General features: G+C 45.3%; 1 protein-coding gene across 1 annotated transcript; it reads right to left on the bottom strand.

Moving 5' to 3' along the window:
• Positions 1-19408: 19408 nt before the first annotated feature.
• On the bottom strand, positions 19409-20556 carry LOC142658891 (carbohydrate sulfotransferase 4-like). Its single transcript, XM_075834505.1, has one exon. It carries the CDS (start codon positions 20554-20556, stop codon positions 19447-19449), a length of 1110 nt encoding a protein of 369 aa, XP_075690620.1. The 3' UTR covers positions 19409-19446.
• Between the last annotated feature and the right edge of the window lie 5495 nt (positions 20557-26051).

Genomic DNA, 26051 nt, shown 5'->3' with positions numbered 1-26051 from the left:
AAAAAGATCAAGAAAGAATAAAGTTAAACAAAAATATTGTAAAAATAATACAATGGCTCGTAAATAACTAGTATTAGAACCTAAAAGTATACAAAGTAGATGCATAAAGTCAGGTACAATAGCAAAAACAATGCATAAATAACAATTCCCTCATGTCAGAACTATTTGGGCCCCATAAAGACATATGGTCAGGGTCCCATGGGCCCTCTACATCTCTAATTTGGTGGGCTCCTGCGCGTTTGACATCCCTTTCTTGCATAAAGATTACATTATGCTTCTTTCCACATACAGTGGGGCCGTGGGATCTTGCAATCTGTGGGTCACCCACCACTAATTGATGCCCGTGCAGTAAAGGGGCCCCATTTTTGCTTATTAATCTCTTCCCGACATCTGCCATACATTTACAGCACTGTAGTTAGTGATCAGTGCCATAAATGTATGGCCGAATAATGATGCGGGCATCAAAGCTGTGCCCGGGCTATGACCTGTGTGAGGATAGCTGTGATATAGACAAAGGGACTGGGCTCCCATTGTCCTCCGATTGACAACCCCTGCGACAAAATCATGGGGACAATGGTTTTATATGACGGCAGGGACCTTTTAGACTGTGCCTTAGGCACGGCCTAATAGATGCCTGTCAGATTTTCACTGACATGCAATAATGTATTGAATTACAGAATGGCATAAAAAATTAAGCAACAAAAGCATTGGCAGAATTACTTTGTTTTTGGATTCACCCAAAACATTTTTTTATAAAAGTTAAAAGCTAAGTTATACGTACGTCTTTAATGCCCAAATTGGCTGCGTATTTTAAAAGGTAATTAAAGTATTTAAAAAGTTTCGACATGTCATAGTGACATGTCAGAAGTTTTGATCGGCGGGGGTCCAAGCACTGAGAGCCCCACCGACCGCTAAAATGAAGCAGCAGAAGGGCTCGGGTGAGCGCTGTGCCGCTTCGTCTCGGATCAGCTATCCTCAGAAAGCCAAGCGAGGGCTGTACGGGCTCATAGACTTTCTATTAAGCGGTACACCACTCCGAGGAAAGCCGATCAGAAACTAAGAGCCACACTGCTCACTCGAGCGCTTCTGTCACTTCGTTTTAGCGATCGTGGGGTTTCCGTACTGGGACCCCCATCGATGAAAACGTCTGACATGTCACAATGACATGTCAAAAGTTTTTTAAAAGTTTAGTTACCCTTTAGGGTCTGTCCATTGACTTTTAGGGAAATTGTGAAGGTCCAATGAAATGATTATTGGAAGGCGGGTGAGAGCTGACAGGTGAGGGTAGGCCCATGTTAAGATTTTTTTTTTTGCATGGGCCCCTGAAAGCAGTACCACCTGTACTGCCCTGATGACGGCCTGCTATCATGTACATGTGTATACATATGAAGGTCAGAATGGCCCCCTTTACACTTACCCCAGTGAGCCTGTTAACAAGTACAGGATTTTTTAAGATAATCTTTTCCTGCTGCTCCATAGAGAAAATACAGCCCCCAAAAACAGCAGCATTTGTACCTTATGTTCAGTCTCACATGATTGTTATTGACACCATATCGCCTGTAGAGGGAGCAATAACAGTAGAAGGTATGTACTATGGATTGCCATTTACCCAATATATTAGTGTAGGTTCATCAAAGGGGAACTTTAAATGGAACTCTGCTTTTAATTACCAATGGCTCTATAGTCAGCAAATATAAGATCCAGTATCTTGATGCCATATCTCTGTTACCTTTTTGGTTTAAACTCAGGTTTAACTTCGTTTTTAACCATTTCCTTCTGCTGTATGGAAACTGCCAACAAGCTGCTGTTGATGGATCTCGCATCCCTGTTAAGGGGGTTTTACACTGGGCGATTATCGGGCAAATGAACGTTCATATAACGCTCATGTAACGGCAGGGGGTAGGGAGACGGACAAGTGAGCCCTAATCTACCCGCCACTCTGTCCCTGCCTACTTGCAACGACCCGCCCTAGGCGACGGGGTACAACTGGGCGGCGGTCCCTGCGCTCAGTAAGTGCACGACAAACACGACAAACATACAAGGAACACAAGCAAGGAAAAGGGGCCGTTGCCCACGGCAACACCGTGAGCAACCAGAGTGGTGAACGAGCCGAGTCAAGCCAGGAGTGTGCGAGGTACAAAACGAAAAGCAGAAGAGTAGTCGGTAAGCCAGGGTCGGTATGGAGCAGGATCAAAAATAGCAGGAGCTGTAGCTGGGCCAGGAACCACAAGGAAGGAAACAAAAGCAATAACAAGCACCGAGGGACAGGAAGTGCAGGCTTAAATAGACCGAGGGCGGGAGCTAGCTGAGTCTGGCCAGGTTACGATAGGCTCTCCCACTCCTAAGCCTGCCAGCCTGAATGGTGGAAGCAGGAGTCAGTCTCAGGGATGTATTCTCAGGTGCTGACTGATTAGTTCTGGGAGTTAACCCTGCAGTGCCTGGCAGATCCTTTACAGTACCCCCCCTTTTATGAGGGGCCACCGGACCCTTTCTAAGTGGACCTGGCTTACTGGGGAAACGCAGGTGGAACCTCCTGACCAATACCCCAGCGTGAACATCCCGGGCGGGTACCCAAGTCCTCTCCTCGGGCCCGTATCCTCTCCAATGGACCAGGTACTGGAGGGAGCCTTGGACCATCTTGCTGTCCACAATCCTGGCCACCTCGAATTCCACCCCCTCCGGGGTGAGGATGGGAACAGGAGGTCTCCTCGAAGGAGCCAAGGACGGGGAGCAGCGTTTGAGGAGGGAGGCATGAAACACGTCGTGTATCCGAAAAGACGGGGGTAACTCCAGCCGGAAGGAGACAGGATTGAGGACCTCAATGACCTTATACGGCCCAATAAACCGGGGAGCAAACTTCTTGGACGGAACCTTGAGACGCAAGTTCCTAGACGACAACCACACCAGATCCCCGACCATAAACAGGGGGTTAGCAGAACGTTTTTTATCAGCCTGAGTTTTTTGTACGCTCTGGGACACCTCTAGGTTTTTCTGAACCTGGGCCCAGACTGTGCACAGTTCCCGATGAACGACCTCTACCTCAGGATTGTTGGAACTACCAGGTGAAACGGAGGAGAACCGTGGATTAAACCCAAAATTACAAAAAAAAGGAGAGACCCCAGACGAGTTACTGACCCGGTTATTAAGGGAAAATTCGGCGAGGGGAATGAAAGAGACCCAATCAAATTGACAGTCAGAGACAAAACACCTTAAGTATTGTTCTAGAGACTGATTAGTCCTCTCCGTTTGGCCATTGGTTTCAGGATGGAAGGCAGAGGAGAAGGACAGATCAATCCCCAACTTCATACAGAAGGCTCTCCAAAACAATGAAACAAATTGTACCCCTCTGTCCGAAACAATATTGACAGGGACCCCATGGAGACGCAGGATGTGTTTGACAAACAAGGTAGCCAACGTTTTGGCGTTGGGTAGTTTCTTGAGGGGCACAAAGTGGCACATCTTACTGAAGCGGTCCACCACCACCCACACCACCGACTTGCCTTGGGATGGAGGCAAATCGGTGATAAAATCCATGGAGATATGTGTCCAAGGTCTCTGGGGAATGGGCAACGAACGCAGTAAGCCCGCTGGTCTGGACCTGGGAGTCTTGGACCTAGCACAAACCTCACAAGCGGCGACGTAGGCCTTAACGTCTTTAGGCAACCCAGGCCACCAATAATTTCTGGTAATGAGGTGTTTGGTACCCAGGATGCCTGGATGGCCAGATAGTGCGGAGTCATGATTTTCCCTAAGTACCCTTAGCCGGAATTGCAGGGGAACAAACAGCTTGTTCTCAGGAAGGTTCCCGGGAGCTGCACCTTGATCAGCAGCAATTTCAGAGACTAAATCAGAATCGATCGAGGAAATGATTATACCTGGAGGCAAAATACAAGCAGGATCTTCCTCCGAAGGAGGGCTGGCCATGAAGCTACGCGACAGTGCATCAGCCTTAATATTTTTAGACCCAGCCCTATAGGTAACCAAAAAATTGAATCTGGTAAAAAATAACGCCCATCGAGCTTGTCTCGGGTTTAGCCTCCGGGCAGATTCTAGGAACACCAGATTCTTGTGGTCGGTAAGGACCGTTACCTGGTGCCTAGCCCCCTCCAGGAAGTGGCGCCACTCTTCAAATGCCCATTTAATGGCTAAGAGTTCGCGGTTGCCAATATCATAGTTACTTTCAGTTGGCGAAAACTTCCTGGAGAAGTAGGCACAGGGGCGGAGATGGGTGAGGGACCTGGTACCCTGGGACAAGACAGCCCCCACTCCCACCTCAGATGCGTCAACTTCCACGATAAATGGCTCCATTTGGTTGGGCTGAACCAGCACCGGGGCCGAGACAAAGCACTTCTTAAGGACCTCAAAAGCCTGCACAGCCTCAGGAGGCCAGTGGAGGAGATCAGCACCTTTGCGAGTGAGGTCCGTAAGGGGCTTAGCGATGACCGAGAAGTTAGCAATAAATCTCCTGTAATAATTAGCAAACCCCAAAAAACACTGTAACGCCTTCAGGGAGGCAGGTTGGACCCATTCCGCCACAGCCTGAACCTTGGCGGGGTCCATGCGGAATTCATGAGGAGTGAGGATTTGACCCAAAAATGGAATCTCCTGTACCCCAAACACACATTTTTCGGTTTTGGCAAACAGTTTATTTTCCCGAAGGACCTGGAGCACCTTCCTGACATGCTCCACGTGGGAGGACCAGTCCTTGGAAAACACCAGTATGTCATCAAGGTACACTACCAGAAAAATCCCCAGGTAATTTCTCAAAATCTCATTTATGAAATTCTGGAAGACCGCAGGGGCATTACACAACCCAAAGGGCATGACGAGGTATTCGAAATGGCCTTCGGGCGTGTTAAACGCAGTCTTCCACTCATCCCCCTCTTTGATGCGAATAAGGTTATACGCCCCCCGTAGATCCAATTTAGAAAACCATTGGGCCCCCTGAACCTGATTAAAGAGATCAGGAATCAAAGGAAGGGGATACTGGTTCCTTACCGTGACCTTATTCAGGCTACGGTAGTCAATGCATGGCCTAAGACCACCATCCTTCTTCCCCACGAAGAAGGAGCCAGCACCTACCGGAGAAGAAGAGGGACGAATGTAACCCTTGGCCAGGGATTCCTGGATATACACTCTCATAGCTTCACGTTCGGGACAAGAAAGATTAAATATCCTACCCTTAGGAAGCTTAGCTCCTGGTACCAATTCGATAGCGCAATCGTATTCTCTATGAGGAGGTAACACTTCGGAGGCCTCCCTAGAGAAAACATCAGCGAAGTCCTGAACAAACTCGGGTAGCGTATTCGCCTCCTTAGGGGGAGAAATAGAATTAACAGAAAAACATGACGTACAACATTCATTACCCCATTTGGTTAGCTCCCCAGTATTCCAGTCAAACGTAGGATTATGCAACTGCAACCAGGGAAGACCTAGCACCAAATCATACGATAATCCCTGCATCAACAGTACAGAGCATTGCTCCAAATGCATGGAGCCAACAAGGAGTTCAAAAACAGGGGTATGCTGTGTAAAATAACCATTAGCAAGAGGAGTGGCGTCGATACCCACTACCGGGACAGGTTTAGGCAAATCAATAAGAGGCATAGCAAGGGACATAGCAAATTCCACAGACATGATATTAGTAGAGGACCCTGAATCCACGAAAGCACTGCCGGTAGCAGACCTACCACCAAAAGAGACCTGAAAGGGAAGCAAGATCTTAGTACGTTTCATATTTACGGGAAATACCTGTGCGCCCAAGTGACCTCCCCGATGATCACTTAGACGCGGAAGTTCTCTGGCTGCAACCTTACGCTTAGGACAGTTGTTCACTTGATGCTTGTCGTCCCCACAGTAGAAGCAGAGACCATTCTTCCTGCGGAATTCTCTACGTTGTTGGGGGGACACGGAGGCCCCGAGTTGCATAGGTATCTCTGAATCTTTCGGGGAGGAACGAAGCAACGGAGCTTCGGGAGGCATCATGGGGGAGTCGGAGGAGAAAACACATAAACGTTCACGTTGTCGTTCCCTGAGACGTCGGTCAAGTCGTATCGCTAAAGCCATAACCTGGTCTAGGGAGTCAGAAGAGGGATAGCTAACTAGCAGGTCTTTCAGGGCATTCGACAGACCCAACCTAAACTGGCACCTTAAGGCAGGGTCATTCCACCGAGAAGCTACGCACCACTTCCGAAAGTCAGAGCAATACTCCTCAACAGGTCTCTTACCCTGACTTAAGGTCACCAGCTGACTCTCGGCAAAGGCAGTCCTGTCAGTCTCGTCATAAATAAGTCCGAGAGCAGAAAAGAAACAATCAACGGAGGAAAGTTCAGGGGCGTCAGGAGCCAAGGAGAAGGCCCACTCTTGGGGCCCTTCCTGGAGCCGGGACATAATTATACCCACCCGCTGGCTCTCAGAACCTGAGGAATGAGGCTTTAAACGAAAGTAAAGCCTACAACTCTCCCGAAAGGAGAGAAAAGTCCTCCGGTCCCCTGAGAACCGGTCGGGCAACTTGAGGTGGGGTTCAAGAGGTGCGGTGCGGGGAACTACCAGGGTAGCATCAGGCTGAGGCAGAAGGTAGATACAGAAGGAGTCCTCCAGCTCACCTGACACTTGCTGTGTGTGTCGCGGTCATCGCACGGGCTCTCGTGTCGGCTCACGATGGGTATAGACAGGCAGAGGCAAAGGGGTTGAGTCCAGCGCTGAAGAGGATAAAACGGAAACTAGTTCCAAGTTTACTAAATAATCGATTAAAAGGTCCAATGAGTTGGAGTCCTGGTGTGCAATCGGGAGTAAATGACGATCCAGTCCTGAAGCCTCTCAACAGCCATGATTAAGGACGTGCCTAACGTCTGAAACGCGTAGGCTTCAGGACTGGATCGTCATTTACTCCCGATTGCACACCAGGACTCCAACTCATTGGACCTTTTAATCGATTATTTAGTAAACTTGGAACTAGTTTCCGTTTTATCCTCTTCAGCGCTGGACTCAACCCCTTTGCCTCTGCCTAGCATCAGGCTGGTTGACCCTCTGAGCCAGGGCCTGGACCTGTAGGGAGAGACCCTGCATTTGCTGAGCCAGGGTCTCACGGGGATCCATAGTGGTGTCAGGGACCAGGGGTAGACTAGGTATGGGCTTGTTATTATGTAACGGCAGGGGGTAGGGAGACGGACAAGTGAGCCCTAATCTACCCGCCACTCTGTCCCTGCCTACTTGCAACGACCCGCCCTAGGCGACGGGGTACAACTGGGCGGCGGTCCCTGCGCTCAGTAAGTGCACGACAAACACGACAAACATACAAGGAACACAAGCAAGGAAAAGGGGCCGTTGCCCACGGCAACACCGTGAGCAACCAGAGTGGTGAACGAGCCGAGTCAAGCCAGGAGTGTGCGAGGTACAAAACGAAAAGCAGAAGAGTAGTCGGTAAGCCAGGGTCGGTATGGAGCAGGATCAAAAATAGCAGGAGCTGTAGCTGGGCCAGGAACCACAAGGAAGGAAACAAAAGCAATAACAAGCACCGAGGGACAGGAAGTGCAGGCTTAAATAGACCGAGGGCGGGAGCTAGCTGAGTCTGGCCAGGTTACGATAGGCTCTCCCACTCCTAAGCCTGCCAGCCTGAATGGTGGAAGCAGGAGTCAGTCTCAGGGATGTATTCTCAGGTGCTGACTGATTAGTTCTGGGAGTTAACCCTGCAGTGCCTGGCAGATCCTTTACAGCTCATTGCCGATAATTGCCCTGTGTAAACAGGGGAACGATCAGCGGATGAACGAGCAAACGCCCAATCATCTGCTGATCGTATTGTTTTTAAAAAGTGAAATATTATCGTTGTCGGCAGCACATCTCGGTGTGTAAACAGGGAGACGCGCTGCCGACATGATAATAATGTATGGGGACGAGAGATCGGGCTAAAAGTAATTGGCCCTAATACATCAGGACCCTAAACGTCCCGCAGAAGACAACCTTATTACGAAGTGAAATTTACTTTTAAAAGAACCCGCACTGTAGAGTTAAATTATTATATTAAGTTGGAATTTCCCCGAGAACGTTGTCCTAGTGGTTGGACTGGTAAGACCAGGTATTTCCACTGTGGTGTCGCTGCAGAGGGAATTTAATGCTTACTGATGTGTTTCTTCAGAGATAACTGATGATCGCTGGGGCTCCCAGGAACAGGGCAACCCGTGAGATGCTTATATTCGAGGGACCCCTCTAAGAAAAGGGGATTTTAAAGAGCTGAACCCCCCTCCTTAAAGAGATTTAAATGAGAAACAGACTGAGGTTCTATGTGCAATGGTGGACAATAACTCTGCTACATGTTTGTAGAAAATCCCATGTCTTACATTATTTTTATGCAATTATGTTCCAGTATGCCAGCTATATTGCTTTCTACTTAAACCCAAGTAAGAGGAGAAGCTAGCTACTTCCTCCCTCACTGAAATTGCAATATCAGCATTCCCTGTATTTTCAACTTGTTATTAAAAAATGGGTGAAGGCTCTTATCTATCTGATTCATCCAGGATGGAGTAGATAAACATTAAGTTACTGATACCAGATCATGTTTCAGACTCTACAGTGAAAGGAATAGGAGAAGGGGATATCTCGCCCTGTAGGGCAGTGCAGAGACATGGGGGGCAGATTCTGGGTGACGTGGTGACAGAAGCAGCAGCCCCATAAGAGCTAGTATGGCTGACAATGGTAAGTGACAGACCGCTACTTCCTGTTCAGGGTTCTAAAGGGTCTTTGATTATTTATCGTGCATTCCATTCGTGAGAACAAAATCCACGAACCTCAACCATAAAATTATTTTAGAAAAGCGTTCACAAATACAAGCAGCTCAACTGTTACTACACTTTTATAGTAAATACATTATAGTAGCTGTCTACCTGCAATTATTAGTCACTCAAAAAGTTCCAAGTGCCAATTATCCGGTACTTTACAATAAGAATCAAGACGAGCCACTTTAAGGTAAACTCCAGTCATTACCTCATTGTACATTGATGACTTCCTTACAGGAAACCGATGATGATCCAGCCTAAGAATTTTACAATACAAAGGTAGAAATGCCACCATTTTTTGTTCCCATTAGAACGCATAATTTCCAGCTGACATTTTTTGCATCTTCCCTGACCTGGTGGAGCTTCGTTGTCACATGACTGTGTGACACTGTGTAGGGAAAGTTCATTTTATGTCTATCTCCAGTTTCAAAAATGTCTCATCATTGGGGATATGTTGTGCCCCTTCCGCTCCCGTTAGTCTCTCAGAGATGAAGATGGGCCTTGGGCTGTAATGCATTCTAACAGCTTTTCCTCATCTCTTCCGAGAGAAGTGAGAGTGGTCTATGGATGCCGAAAGGGTTTGGTGTTTTGGTGAATGCCACAGTCCTTCTATTCTAGCCATATCGAGGTTCTCAGTGCACGCTCCTCCATCAATAAGAACTTCGTACATAAGGTTGATCTGGCCTGTATAAAAGCATCCTACGGAGGGCCCAGGCCCTGACACAGTAATTGGCCCTAATACATCAGGACCCCAAAGGTTCCGCAGAAGACAACCTTATTACGAGGTGATTTTGAAACCCATCAATTACCACTAGGGTCTATTTCTTATGGGATGAATCACAAATAATCTAATAGACCTTATTCATCATCTGTCGTGTGGGTACAATGATAACAACAAAGAGGTGGACTAGTACATGTTCTGTATAGATAGAGAGTGGGCCCGCAGTATCTTCTGGGGGAACCAAAGAACACAGTCTGATTCTGTTTTGACATGACAATTTTTTAAAAACTATCCCTCCAAAAAATGACAATTGACCAGTTTGAGCTAATTACATATTAAATGTTAATCAGTTATTAGATACTTATATCTTGGTAAAGCAAGGGATCAAATAGGAAAGGGTATGTTCACATGCCCTATTTAAGGACGTAATTCAGGCGTTTTACGCTTCGAATTACGCCTGAAAAAACGGCTCAAACCGTCTGCAAACATCTGCCCATTGAATTCAATGGGTCTTACGGTGTTCTGTGCAGACGAGGTGTATTTTTACACGCCGCTGTCAAAAGAAGTAAAAACACGCCCGCCTCAAAGAAGTGCATGTCACTACTTGGGACATAATTGGAGCCGTTTTTCATTGACCAATGAAAACCAGGTCCAATTACGTCCGTAAAAGATGCCGCGAAAAACACGTGTACTTGTCAAAACATCTGAAATTCAGGAGCTGTTTTCGCCTGAAAACAGCTCTGTAATTTCGGACGTATTTGGCGTTGCCGTGTGAACATACCCTAAAGTTTACAAATTGAGACCCCCGACTATCGTCCCACCTGATACATACTTGCCAACAGTCCAGAATTTGCCAGAACTGTCCCGAATTTACAGAGACAGTTCCGGCAAATTACTGTCCTGGGACTTGTCCCGGCAAGTGCTAATTTAATTGTATCTGCTCTTCCATTCACTCCTCCAGGAGTAGAATCCCTGGCCAAAGCATTGCCGATGCCCTGGCATCACTGCCTTTATATGGACCGTGAACTCAGGGCTCTCTATGAGCGGAATTCCCGGCCAGGGCATCAGAAGGCTTTGGCCGGGGATTCCACCACTCCAGGAGTAGCCCATGACTTCACAGTCCATATAAGGGCAGTGACGTCAGGGGCACCTCCTGCAGCGGAGTCCCCAGCCACACCATTGCCGACACCTTGGCCGGGGATTCCGCTCATAGAGGGAGCCACAATGACTCTATCTACAGGGAGAACGGGTGCGGGTGGTTGCTATCAGAGTTTGTGGCACTATCTTCCGGTGGGAGTATGTTGCACTATCTATATCGAGGTGTGTGGCACTATATACAGGGAGGCTGTGTGTGGCATCATCTACAGTGGGGTCTGTGTGGCATCATCTACAGGGGGTGTGTAGCATCATCTACAGGGGGTCTCTGTGGCATCCCCAGGGGGCTGCGTGGCACTATCTACAGAGGGCATTGTGGTAATATCTACAGAGGGCACTGTAGCACTATCTATAGGGGGTGGCATGTGGAACTATCTACAGGGGGCACTGTAGCATCATCTACAGGAAGCAGTGTGTGCCAATATCTACAGGGAGCAGTGTGGAGCACCATCTACATGGGGCACTGAGTGTGGCACTATCTACACTGGTTTTTACGCTACCAGAAGAGGTCAGCACATATCGCTTAGCCCTAGCAGCAGTGAAGCCTCCGTCGGCTCGAGGAGGGCGGCTCCGCAAAGACCAGAAGTGACGTGAGCGTAAAGGAAAGGCACAAAAGCAGGAGAACGGGGAGAGGAGGGAGCGATCCTCAGGAGGCACCAGAGGTTGTAGCCATGTGGGGTCCGAGTACCCGAGGTACCGTGGGCTGGAACAAGCTGCCGTGAGAAACAGCATCAGGCAAAGAAGCAGACCAGAGGGGTACAGGTACTGGACTTCCCCTTTCACCGCAGTTCACAGCAAGGATGGGGGACTATAGATCCCAGACCGCAGGCCTAACTGTCAGCGCCTTCACACCATAACCTGTACTGTGACTCAGAAGACGGAATAGATAATGAGCCACGCATATTTGAAGTTCCAACCTGCCTTCTAGTGATTGCCATGTGCCTGTGTCCCTGGGCTTTTCCTATGAAGAATATGCTGTCTGTAGTTACACGTTTTCAGAAGAATGTTTTCGACTGTTAATTACACCAAGTGCTTGTAGTTGGGAGCAGACAGTAGAACAAGCAGGGTGCCGGAAATCAGCATCGGACTAACACAAGGACAATGAACAAATTGCATCTGTCACCTGTGGCTGTTCAGTTGCGTCCTAGGCGTGCCCGAGTAGCTTGGCTGCCGACTGAGGGCAGGAGAAGGCTGTCACGAAAAGGTAGCGGGTAGCTCTGCGAGGACCCATGTCAGTGCCCGTAGGCCCGGTTAGTCCACTGACCCCCACGACGCAACCCATGGCCGAGCGATTGACTCTTACCGGAGGGTATGCTGACAGTAGTGGGTAGCTCCCACCATCACTGACGGAGGCGTGTTGGTACCAAAGCTTGGTAACGTGGAAGTTAGGCACGACCTCTCTCAGGGGGACTCCAGCGGGTTAGACGTCCCCAACCTCAGTGGTACTGTCTGCTCCTCAGAAGGAAAGCATCCTGTTCCGTGTTGATTATAGTAAACGGTTAAACCAGTCAGTTCTATCTCTTGCTCCGGCCGCCACGGTCACCCCACCTACACGGCACGTAAAATGACTTGTCCTATTTTTCTGCGATCCGTGGAAACCACAGTCTTGTGTATTGGCCCATAGGATAGAATGTGCCCTATACTATCCACAATTGTGGCTCCGCAATTGCGGATAGTATGCAGACCGTAATGCACGGTCGTGGGCATGAGGCCTAAGGACTACTAAATATAAATATACTAGAGCCCCTTTAAGAAGAACCTGTCACCAGGCTTATTGTAGACAAGGGCACCTGTACCATGATCTATCAAAACTGAACTGTGTTCCATAATTGCACCCAATATATGCCCCTTGAAGTGCCAATCAGAGGGCTAGGAGATGTAGTCTTCTCCGACAGTGCTGCATATAGACTCAATATCATCATTAGCGTTTTTTTGTGTGACCCTCCTCCGTTCCATTGCATGATACTCTACTACGCCAGTCTGAGCTGTCTGACCAGTTGTATGGAAAGTCAGACAAATGTTGTAATCCAGGTGAATAACAACTCAGCTCTGCTACATCTAGGAAACTCAGCTGTACTACACCTCACAAACTTAGCTTTGCTACATCTGACCAGCTCAGCTCTTTTAAAGGTTAGGCCTGATTCACAATGCGTTTTATCCCTTTCGACGGAAGTATACGTCAGGAAGAGTCCCGACATACACCATCGATGGAAGTCAGAGACGTATCCCACTGTATAGGTATACAGTGAGCTACGTCACCTGAACTCCCCGGGCACAGCCCTACTAAAGCGCTGTCCCCGGTGAAAACTCTGACTTCACTGTCTATATATGAACAGTGATGTCAGAGACTTTCAATGACTGAATCCCCGGCCGGAGCATCGCAAGCCCTCTGGCCGGGGACTCCTGTCTCGGGGAAGCCCTTGAAGACACTGTCCATATATAGATAGTGACATCAGGGGCTTTGTATTGCCAGGAATACCCAGGCCGGGCGCTACTTAATGCTCTTCCCGAGGACTCTGGCCCTGGGGTAGAACCACGAGGTATACGTTTAACGTATACCTCTGATGGATGCCATACAGTGGATCCGTCACACAAAGGCTCCCATGTTAAAAAATATATACCACGCAGTATAGTTTTTTTTTAGCAGGACCCCTCAGGATAAAATAGCGTAGTATACAACGTTATTCCGTCCTGCAAATAAACAAATATAGCAATGTATACCGGCACGACAGAGGCCAAAAAAGACGCTCCTCCTGTCTCCGTCAGGCTAATGGAGCCCTATGGGCACGTTTCCCTACGTACACGATAAACGTAGGGCACAAACATGATGTTCATCAGACCTTAAGCTCTGCTACAACTGACAAACACAGTTTTGCTACACCTGACAATCCCAGCTCTCTAATCACGAGAAGCTCCGCTCTACTACATCTACGCATAAAGCGCTTATGCAATTATTGCCCAACATGTATCAGTTGTGTGTTGGTATTATCTGCTGCTCTCGGTTAGCACAGACCAAAAGTCGTTAGAGAAGTATCTGAGACTAGCTGGTCAATGCAGCAGAGCTTAATATGCGATTTAGCAACAAGATGATATCACGATTTCATAGGACTGCAGGTAAGCAAGGTCATTTTAATTTGTTCAGTTATCATGATCAACAAATATAGTTTTGGCACTGCTACATCTGTACATGTAGCCTTACCTGTGCTTGTTTCTGGTTTTCCTCAAATATATTTACAATGATCAGCGTACCTGAGTTAGTGAGCGCCGATTCTCTCTACTGAGTGTAGAAGATGTGGCTCCTCTGTGGACCTCACCGAGAAGATTCCTGCTCCGGCGTCCGGAGATCTGTCAATGGTTTCTTGGTGTCGGGTTGAGTAGATCTTGTGGAGATGAGTAATTAACTCAAGGTTCAATAGTTAACATAATAACCTCAGATATTCTCCAGATAACAACATAGTTTATTAGTACGATTAGAAAAAGACATATGTCCATCAAGACAAGTTCAACCAAGGGATGGGAGAAAGAGAAGGGATGGGAAAAACGATACATCTTTATTTTACCCCTATTGATCCAAAGATTTAAAAAAAATAACAATTAAAAATAAATAAACATAAAAAGTACCCATAAGACATTAACCAATCTTTCCTACCTTAAAGATCTTATGCGCCGGCCGTGCTATGGATCCACAATACAGCAATCATAGAAATCTACAGATTCATAATACAGAAATCAAAGAATTCTACAGATCTACAATACAGCGATCATAAGGATCTACAGATCCACAATACAGCGATCATAAGGATCTACAGATCCACAATACAGTGGTCATATTAATCTACAGATCCACAATACAGCAGTCATAGTAATCTATAGATCCACAATACAGCAGTCATAGTAATCTATAGATCCACAATACAGCGATCATAGGAATCTACAGATCCACAATACAGCGGTCATAGGAATCTACAGATCCACAATACATCGGTCATAAGGATCTATAGATCCACAATACAGCGGTCATAGGAGTCTACAGAACCACAATACAGCGGTCATAGTAATCTATAGATCCACAATACAGCGGTCATAAGAATCTATAGATCCACAATACAGCGGTCATAGGAATCTATAGATCCACAATACAGCGATCATAGGAATCTACAGATCCACAATACAGCGGTCATAGGAATCTACAGATCCACAATACATCGGTCATAAGGATCTATAGATCCACAATACAGCGGTCATAGGAGTCTACAGAACCACAATACAGCGGTCATAGTAATCTATAGATCCACAATACAGCGGTCATAAGAATCTATAGATCCACAATACAGCGGTCATAGGAATCTATAGATCCACAATACAGCGGTCATAAGAATCTATAGATCCACAATACAACGGTCATAGGAATCTATAGATCCACAATACAGCGGTCATAGGAATCTATAGATCCACAATTCAGGGCCCATACTGTAGCTCTCACTGTCTTCCAAGTTCATATGTGAAAAAGTAATTGTGTTGTGTTCTATTAAACAACATGTTATGGAGATTTTCTCCCCGTGAAACATTATTTCCAGCATACCTCCCAACTTTCAAGTATCGCAAAGAGGGAAAAACGATGCGTCGAGTGGCAATTCTTTTTCCTTTTAACCCCGTCCAATACCCGCCTATACATACCCAATCCAGCCCACACAGTATCATGCTCTCATAGTGCCTTCCCAGAGTATAACGCCTCCATAGAACCCCCACACAGTATAATGCCACTATAGCTGCCCCCACACAGTATAATGCCCCCATGGATGCACCCATTCAGTATAAAGCCAACACAGATGCCCCCATTCAGTAGAATGCCCAAACAAATTCCCCCATACACGCCCTATCGACAAGGGGAATGGTACCGCCCAGTTGCCAATTTATTGGTACATTTTCAGGAGGAATAACAGAGGAAGGGCAAAATGCAAAGTTCTATGAAAAGTTTCTTCAGAATTTTTATTTCATGCGAGAATCAGGTGTTTATAGAGAAGTACAGGTCCTCTTTAAACCAGAATGTTACCATTCACTGACAGCAAGCAGAGCTTTTCAAAATGGTGACACAATGTATATCATTATACAATGATTAAGCTTTATTAATATAAAACAGGAAAACTCACCACAGTAAATAAATAGTTCTAGGGGTACATTTATAAAAAAAACTTTAGCACAGAGCATTTTGGAGCAGATTCGGGTACAAAATGGCGCAGATATTTATACACTGTCACCTGGTAATGGGAGAGTAAGTGTAGTCAGCTGCAGAACGTACGGCCAGCTATACCTTTACTTCAAGGACTTAAAGGGGTTGTCCACCTTCTGACCTATCCAACGGATTGCCTCTCACATAATTACGTCACCATATGGCGCCAAGATAATGGTTTCATATACAGCCCACATAATACTACGATGTAGTGCCCAAATAATATGCAGCCTCCAAATAATACTCACTTATTGAGCCCCCAGAATACTGCGATTCCACACCCAAATCATACCATCATGAACTGCAGAATAATACAGGGTGGTCTTAGTTTGCTCCAGGGGATCAAATCTTCAGATGCCCCCCAGTAAACAGGGGCCCTGGGCAATTGTCCAGTTTGTCACTCCCTAAAACCTGTTGAAAGGAAACGCTGAGCAATATATAAGCAGGTAATGGTGTCTCTCCCCAGGTATGCTGGGTAATGTAGTTCACTGATGACATCATTCATGAATCTACTAAATACAGGGGATTTAGGGTCAGTTCACACGTTGCGTAAATACTGCGTTTTTTCCGCAACGGAATTCGTTGCGGAAAATCCGCAGCAAATATAGTAGCAGCAAATTGGATGAGATAAAACAAATCTCCTCCACATGCTGCGTAAATGCTGAGCGGAAAACAGCTCGGAAATTGAATTGCGATGCAGAATTTTATTCCGCAGCACGTCAATTATATTTGCGTATTCGCTGCTTATTTGTTGCGGGTTTTTCACATTGAATTCAGTGGAGAGGTAAGTCCAGCAAAAAATAGCAGTTGTTGCGTTTTTTCTGGCGGGTTCGCAGCGATTCCGCCGCAAAAACTGCAACTAATACTTACCCAGGAGTCTGTGTTCCTCCCTCCAGCCCGGCCTCCTGGGATGACATTTCATCCCATGTGACCACTGCAGCCAATCACAGGCTATAGCGGCGGTCACATGGGATGAAACATCACCCCAGGAGGGCGCCCTGGATGACGTCAAAGGGCCGGTCTACTAGGATGACGCTTCATCCCATGTGACCACCGCTGCAACCAATCACAGGCTGTATCGGTCTCCTGTGAGACTAGCTAGAAGGCCGTCTAAGTGCTGCAGTTTTCCGTAGGGGACATTTCGGGCAAAAAACTGCACCACTGATTTTACGCAGTATATCTGCCCCATGTGAACTCAGCCTTAGACCAGAAGTCAATGTAGTATGCAGCTAACATGCAGCCTACAGCGGTAGAAATAAAGGGAAGTCAATGGACCCTACAGATGACCACGGTTACCAGTTAGCATTTGTTTGCCAATTTGCTGATCAGCATTTTCCTGTATCCAGCAAACCACATGGACAGCAATAGAAGGACAAAGATATGCAAAAAATGGGAAGGTCTTCACTCCAGATACGATATCCAAAACAATAGTAGAAGCAACAGTGTCCAATTCAGTATTCAAAAATGTATTGTGCCCAGGTAGTCATACCGAAGAAAAACCAGCAACGTTTCAACCCGTAGCAGTGATTTGGTCTTTCTCAGGCTTAAATAAGACCCTAAGGCTGGATTCACACGAGCACATTAACGTCCGTAATGGACGGACGTATTTCGGCCGGAAGTCCCGGACCGAACTCAGTGCAGGGAGCCGGGCTCCTAGCATCATAGTTATGTACGATGCTAGGAGTCCCTGCCTCTCTGCAGGACAACTGTCCCCTACTGTAATCATGTTTTCAGTACGGGACAGTAGTTCCACGGAGAGGCAGGGACTCCTAGCATCGTACATAAGTATGATGCTAGGAGCCCGGCTCCCTGCACTGAGTTTGGTCCGGGACTTCCGGCCGAAATACGTCCGTCCATTACGGACGTTAATGTGCTCGTGTGAATCCAGCCTTAGGGTCTTATTTAAGCCTGAGAAAGACCAAATCACTGCTACGGGTTGAAACGTTGCTGGTTTTCTTCGGTATGACTACCTGGGCACAATACATTTTTGAATACTGAATTGGACGCTGTTGCTTCTACTATTGTTTGTCCTATATATCTTATTACATAACATTATATTTTACCAAAACAGATTATCGCAATTATTTTTACATTTGACAATTTTTCCAATTTTTATTTTATACGTTTTATTCCAGTGCAGGCAAATTGGAGATACAAATGGTTATTTAAATGGAATATAAATATATAGCAGCAAATCATCATCATCAACTACATCATACAGTATTGTCCAATATTTTGTATAGCACCAACAATTTCTACAGAACGTGTCACCCACATCAGGCCTGTCCCTAAAACGGGCTCACAATGTCATTACTGTGTCAGACAATACGTCCTACTTCATAGAAGTAATAAAAAGGAGAAAAAAGGGGGACCAAAGGGCGCTGCTAATAACGGCAAGGGCTAGGCAATTAGTATAATTAAATGAAATTTAATATAAGCAGACAGGCTACGCGTTTCATCGCCGGACTGGCGTCTTCATCAGGCCAATACAGACAATGCGACTTACACAGGTTTAAATACATAAAGAATGGAAAGAAATTAACTGCCAGACGAAAAAAAAACGCCAAATGGAGGGTCAAAAGTCGAATATCAAAAGTCAAATGTCTTACGTAACTATTTCCCATACATGAACATCATTATTCCTATTTAATTGTGGATGCTGCTCCGGTAGGTTTCCTACCAGGCTGGGTGAATAAAATAAATAATATTACCTGCCTCTCTTTATTTCCTCTGCCCTCCTGGCTACAGCTGGCCATACATATTCACTCATTAATTCCACAGCTACTTTCAATAAACATGCATGAGCAGAGAGATGAAGAGAAACCTCTCAGAGCACTTTGGAGAGACACCACTGGCATTGCCCAATATTCACCATCGGAGACTGTCGGGAGGTCCCTATGCACAGACCCCACCAAAATCATTAGGTTTGTCTGACTTCAATCTAATGTGAATGGTCGGCTTAGATCTTCTAAAAATGTTTTTTTAACCACTGCATTAGGCCTCATGCACACGACCGTAGTGTTTTTCTGGTCCGCAAATTCCAGGACCGTGTTCCGTGAAATGTCCTCCGCAGCTCATCCGTATGTAATCCGCAAAATGCGGATAAAAAAAAAAAGCCTAGGTAAAACAGGATGACGACAGAACTCATTCCCGGTCGTCGCCTAGCAACACTTCCGCAAATCCGCAAACTGCGGTTGACACACGGAGGTGTACCCGCATTTTCCACGGGCCCATTGACTTCTATGGGCATGTCCGCATCGAATTTGCGGGCCGTAATAAGACATGTCCTGAGTTTCTGCGGCACGATTTGCGGACATGCGGAGACCCGTGAAAACACGGATAGTGTGTATGGGCCCATAGAAATGAATGTGTCCGCAATTCTCCCGTGGATTTTCGGGGGAATTGCGGACGCAAAAACACGTTCGTGTGCATGGGGCCTTATTGTAAAGAAACTTTGGTGACTAAAAGTGGCCGTACACATTAAATAACTGTTGGCCGAACGTTCGTTCTTCCACCTACAACTTCCTATTCCATAGTTACTTCACTTGAGTTATTCCTTCTCCAACGGGTCATAAAACAAAATCTAGGCTCATGTTCTTCTGATCACTTGTTGAATTCACTGGCAAGTAGCCAAACAAATCCATGGCTTCTTTACAGTGTTCTTCAATCTCCTTTACGTATTTGAAGTCCAGTATCTGTCTCCAGCGTTGAATGACTTTTGTAGACTGCCTAGAAAAAGGCATGAATATGCTCTGATCTTCCGCATCAACGTGGGTGACATTATATATCCATCTCTCCATCTCTGGAGTCATTTTAAGGCCAGAAAACGTATATATTTTTTGGACGTTCACAAGTGGTTCCCTTGACAAATCTTCATGTCGAATAAGCACATATCGGCTCTTTAGATAGTTTCCGGCTGCAGTGACCATTCTGTTTATATTTGCCTGTGCTCTGCAGATCTTGGCCAGGACCGGACCCTTTGTGGCCTTGTCATGTTCTTTAAGCACAATCTGATCATCGGTAGTAAGGCTAAAGTATCTCCTTGATGATGCTATTGCCCTGGGGTCCCTCACAAGGTGAATGATCCGAAGATCAAGTGCAGGGTCTCGAAAAAGTGGAAGGAGAACAGAAAAGTCTAGAATTCGAACTGTTTTCATAACCCTGTGATTATAAGTGTCACATGCTTTGGCCATTTTATCAAATGGGATATTTCTACAGTGTTGGAAACACTTGGAGCGATTATAGCCCTCAGGTGGCATGGGATATGAGCAAGATGGTGGTGAACACAAAGCACGACTTTCTGCGAAGAAACTCATGCTGGAGATGTACTGGCCATTACCATAGACATACTCTTGCAGTGGAGTAACATCACAGGTGAAAAGAGAGTGAATTAGGTCTCTGACGGGATAGTGAAGTAGATTGGCTCCTTCTTTATTAAATCTCATCCAAACTGAATGTCCTGGTTCAAAGAGATAAAAAACATCAGGGTGGTGATTGAAAATCTGCCCAATGAAGGAAGACCCAGAACGCCAGGAAGATATGATGAGGACATGGATGGGGGCCTTCTTTTTTTCATACGACTTTGAGGAATTGGAAACAAAGCTGACTCTGTAAAACTGGTATGAAAAGAAAATGATGAACAAAAGAAGACAGAAGCAGAAGATGAAACGGATGGACATGGTGATGAAGAGCCTGGGAATAGAGAGATAACGGATCAATAGTGTGTGAGGGATAGGGAAAATTAAAGGGTAACTAAACGTTCAACAAACTTCTGACCTGTCATAGTGACATGTCAGAAGTTTTGATTGGTGGGGGTCCAAGAACTGAGACCCCCACCAATCGCTAAAATGTATCGGCAGAAGCTTTTTCCGGTAAACCGATGTATCGGCGTACGGGCTCATAGACTTTCATAGACCCGTGCTCCGATACATTGATTTCCGGGAAAAGCCAAACAGAAACGAAGCGGCTGAGCACTCACACGAGCGCTACTGCCGCTTAGTTTTAGCGATTGATGGGGGTCTCCGTGCTCGGACCCCCACCAATCAAAACTTCTGACATGTCACTATGACATGTCAGAAGTTTGTCGAATGTTTAGTTACCCTTTAAAATTAATAATGGCCACAGTTCATGCAGGATTAATAAAAGGCAAAACCACAATTTAACAGAAATAGACAATAATAGAAATGAATAGAATCACACATCTAAAACTCTGTTCACATTAGATTTGTTTTCCGTACAGCTGAAGTTCCAGTGTTCTTGATGGAAGGGGTGGTCAGCAGCCCTATTCTTGCCGTCAGAAGCAGTGAAACCGACACAGAACCCTGATGAAACCCATTATAAGTCGATGGGACCCAACAAAATGGGGTTGGACTTGAAAGTTGTTCAATTAGAACGGTCATGGCTCGATTTAAAATTTGGTAATTTGAACAGCTCCAGGCCATAAAAGTCATACACAGAGGGCAATTCAATAAGAACAGAACACTAAAATAACAAGACACAATATAATATATCTATACAGAAAGAGACCCATCTACTGCCAAAACATGAAAAATATCAAGAATACCCATATGCTTTCCTTAGAGGTCTTCTCTTCCTTACCTTGTTCTCCAATATGACCGAGTGACTTGCCCAAGTAAATATTCTGTCAATCGTCCAAAGCCAAAACTTTTTTCTTTCCCACCGGCAAGAAAGCGGTTACTGTCCATTTAAAACTTTTCAGCTAAGCTGGAACATTTCCTTATTTAACTTAGAAAACAATTAAAATGTTGAATCGAATCAACTAACAACACAGAACTCTACAGGGGAGGAAGAAATAATTTACGATCTACAGTAATTAATTATTCTGCCTCGTGGAGCAGAACACAACGTTCTAGAGGAGGACTCTTTCTTGGCGTGGAGAAGATGAGGACTGAAGGTTGGAGGAAGCGGCTGAGATATTTTCCTCCTGGAAATATTCACCTTAAGAGTTAAATGTGAGATGTGCCAATTACTCTGCATGAAGTCCAAGTTTAAGGTGTGGTTAGTTTTTTTCTTAATATATATCTATTAACATACCTTTGTCATCTGAAGATAAATTACTTGATTATTCGAAGGGACACAAAAGACTATTGAGATTTTTGGGTCATTCCGATCTTGCTTCCAACTGCTCCATTCATATGTTACCATTAACTGCATGAAAGGAAAGTCTGTCTTCTGATATCCCGCCCCCCTCCCAAGGTGGTGAAAAGAAAACAACATTGAGTTCTATTATAGGTACACTTTTTCCTAATATGATGGCCTTACAATGGAAGCCATAGTTATCACGTTTAGTAGGTGGTATATGACTATGGTGGAGCAAATGGATGAGTTCTCTCATTCCTTCATATAGGCAATCAATATTTGATTAGTGGGGGTCTAACCTCTTGAGCCTCCATGATCAACACAATGAAGGGTATGTGGCACTCGCAAGAGCATCAAAACCCCTATCTTGTGCTGACTGGAGGGGTTTCTAGGATATGGACCCCCACCGATCGATTAATTTTTATTTCTAATATTAGAGTTTTGGAGAACCCCTTTATATTGCTGCCTAGGGATAGTCTATTTGGTCGGCGCTATTTCCAATATCCCTTTCTCCCCATGTCACACTTTCAGAGGTCCCGGAAACTGAGATATGGACTGGGTCCTCTCACTGTAAAGTTGCTTTAGCTGCCTGTCTGCCAGAGACATGGAGGGAACAGCTGTGGTCCCATGAAAATTTCTGTCCATAAACTCGGCAGGGTAAAAAAAAATAATTTTGGACTCTTGACCCTGCAGAACTGCAACTTTTTTAATCACCGGTAAGAGCGCAAGTTTTTTTTTTCAATAGCGAGAGAGGAAAGCTGTTGCCATATACATCCGACAGTCACTTAAAGGGATTGTCCAGTTTAGAAACCCATCTTCATAGACCCGATTAGGGAATTCTGTGTTAATAGAGGGGGGTGCTCTGTTCAGGGTCCTGATTTTTGGCCAGAGTAAAGAGTGGCTACATAGAGCATCTCTCTCTCTCTGGAGGACCTGTCCTGTCCTGTATTACACATACAACACATAGATCTGAACCTGTACTGTGTAATGCTTCATTTCTCCTGTTGTGGTGCTGCAGGGGAATTGAACACTTGCCGCCATGATCCCACAGGTTACAGCTGATCGCTGGGGGTCCCAGCAGGGGGGACATTTTGTGATCAGCATCTTGTCAAGGGACCCTTCTAACGAGAACCCCTTTAAGGAACAAAGGGTCGGGCATGTTGAAACCAAACATGAACTATCCTTTTTTCGCCTGACATCAAGGGACTGTTGGGGGCACCCATACACATTAGATTGTCTGCTAATCCTACCGGTGTTGTGTAGGTTCGACCAACATTGCCCTAATGTGTCTGGCCAGTTAAAGGCATCTCTGCAGATTGAAGACCCCAGAAAACAGTTCCTCTAATCTCAGCTTCCTGAACCCCTGTGAGTTTGATATGGAGGGATATTAATGTTAACTGTGGTAATCCTAATCCAAATCTATGACACACATGCTCCACATTTTTGGCAAACATTCGAAGTTCATTAGATATATGAAATCTTAACTTCTTTATATATATTCCACCTAAGGAAAATCCTTATCCTCCCTGATCTTCCCTTCATCCAGTGCCAAATTTTCACATTAATTTTCGTCCACATTTGCAGCTCTGCCATTGTAGGGTGTCCCCGGGCCCGCGGTTGTTTCATAAATTGTTTGTGATGAACACCGGAGATAAGGTAAAATGCCATGTAATCACATAGGAGATCTGTGTCACGGCTCATTAATGTACATATTTAGAAAACCAATATTAATTTTGCAGGATACCTGAGTCCACAGTCATTTGAATTCCTCAACGTAATTTGATAAATGTACAGAAAAATTCGATGTTATCATCAAGGATTTACATAATCCATAAACACTTCATATAAGAGTGAATAAAATAATGTAAAAAACGTAGGAGCCGATGAAAGATATTCTAATCCTCCATTGCCCTTAGTACACAGTGGTTCTTCCCTTATTGACCTCTTACACCCTCACCCTCAAAAGCAAACTATCTGGTCCTCTGACTATTGAAAGTATTTACCCTCCACCCATGATTTGTTTCATGTTTTTGTGTATTAACACAATGATTAAAGGGCTATGCCAACCTCCAGCATTTTTCACCTATGCACTGAATAGATGAAAAATGCGAGATCGGTGGGAGTCCAACCGCTGGGACCCCACCGATCGCTAGAATGGGGGACCCTGGTCCCCTGTTCCTTCCAGCTGCAAAAAGGCAGCCAGGAGAAATTTTGGCTAGGAGACGTTTTGGCTAGGAGACGTTTTGGCTAGGAGTAGTTTTGGTTAGGAGAACTTTTGGCTAGGAGAAGTTTTGGCTAGGAGTAGTTTTGGCTAGGAGAAGTTTTGGCTAGGAGGAGTTTTGTCTAGGAGAAGTTTTGTCTAGGAGAAGTTTTGTCTAGGAGAAGTTTTGGCTAGGAGGAGTTTTACGGAAACAGCTGAGCGCTGACCACTGATGTAGTATTTTTCACCTATTCAGTGCATAGGCTGGAATACCCCTATAACACAAACTAAACTGTATAAGGCAGTATAACAGTTACCTCTGTACGTAGGAAACCTTATGTTGGCCATACAGGGTGAGATGTTTCACCGACGCGCTCTAGCAATGGCAGAAAAAAAGGGGTGCTGATCCTACCCTTGTCTATGGCAAACGTGAATCCGGGATTTACAGCATATTGTACATATACTTCTGATCATCTGTGGCCTAGGTTCTCAACCAGTGGTAGATGTACCTTGTGGGTACATGCCATGTGTGTTGGGATCTCTCACCCTGTCCTCATACTGGGCTCTTAGCTCCTTCCCTCAAAATGAGCGATGTCTTCCACAGTGTAGTTTCCGCACAATGCTGTATATGTACATCATTATCACGCGGGCACAATAGCTATGCCCACGTGATAACAGGAGTGTGGCTGTGATTGATAGCCGCACTCCCGCAGTAATGGCCAGGAATAAAGAAAACTACGATCCCAGCCATTTAACCCCTGAAGCACCGCAATGAATGCTGAAAATGGTCTGAATAAATGGAGGGGGCTCCCTATATCCTGTGCCTGTCAGCCCCGACATCACGATCACCAGGGCTGGTTGTCAAATACCGACAGCCCCGGGCTTTAAATGCACAGGCAGTATGGTAAGGTTTTAAAAAAATCTAAAATTAAAAGTTCCCTGATAGGACTGAAAGAAAAATGTTAAAAATAATGACATTAAATTAACAATGACATAAAATCATGCTGCAACACAATTTGTTTTTAATTTAATAAATCAATTTTATTTAAGAAAAAAAAGAAAAAAAACTATTAAAACATATACATATTATCTATGATCACACTCCTCCGGACCCGTACAATAAAATGATGCCGTCTATTAAAAATGTCCACGGACCCCCAAGGTGATTAACCCGTCCACTATTATAAACCATCAGTGACATTTACTACCCTGTACCCCAAGGGATTTTAATCCTGTAGGCGGGGATTCCATATGGTGTTTTTTTCTTTGTGTTTTTACCACTTTTTTTTTTTTTGCAGTTTCATTACAATTTTCATTTTCTTCTTATTGTGTTTTACCACAAATCAGCGTTGTTTTGCTACGTGGTTTTTGGCTTCGCGGCTATTACAGGTGAAGCACATGGTTTCAATGGGATTCTGGGTATCATAGGAACTAGATGAAAAGGGTCAGTTCACACGGTAGCGTAAATACTGCGTATTTTCCGCAACGGAATTTCTCGCTCAAAATCCGCAGCAAATACAGTAGCAGCAGAGTGGATGAGATAAAACAAATCTCATCCATACGCTGCATAAATACTGAGCATGTCAATTGTATTTGCGTAAACGCTGCTTATTTGTTGCGGGTTTTCCCCATTGAATTCAACAGGGAGGTAAAACCAACAACAAATAGCAGTTGTTGCATTTTTTGGCGGCGGGTTCGCAACTCCGAAAAATAGAAAATCTTATACTTACCCAGAATTCTGTATTTCTTCATCCAGGCCAGCCTCCTGGGTTGACGTTTTATCCCATGTGACCACTGCAGCCAATCACAAGCTGCAGAGAACTCCGCCTAACAGTGGTATTTACTTATTTCGGCATTGTGTGGCACTGCTATAGT

This window comes from Rhinoderma darwinii, chromosome 8, assembly GCF_050947455.1.
Source record: "Rhinoderma darwinii isolate aRhiDar2 chromosome 8, aRhiDar2.hap1, whole genome shotgun sequence".
Classification (NCBI taxonomy): domain Eukaryota; kingdom Metazoa; phylum Chordata; class Amphibia; order Anura; family Rhinodermatidae; genus Rhinoderma; species Rhinoderma darwinii.
This window is presented reverse-complemented; position numbering and strand designations above follow the sequence as displayed.

Bases quoted from the DNA above. Each gene is read 5' to 3' on its own strand.
- LOC142658891 (XM_075834505.1), bottom strand. From the start codon at position 20,556: ATGTCCATCCGTTTCATCTTCTGCTTCTGTCTTCTTTTGTTCATCATT.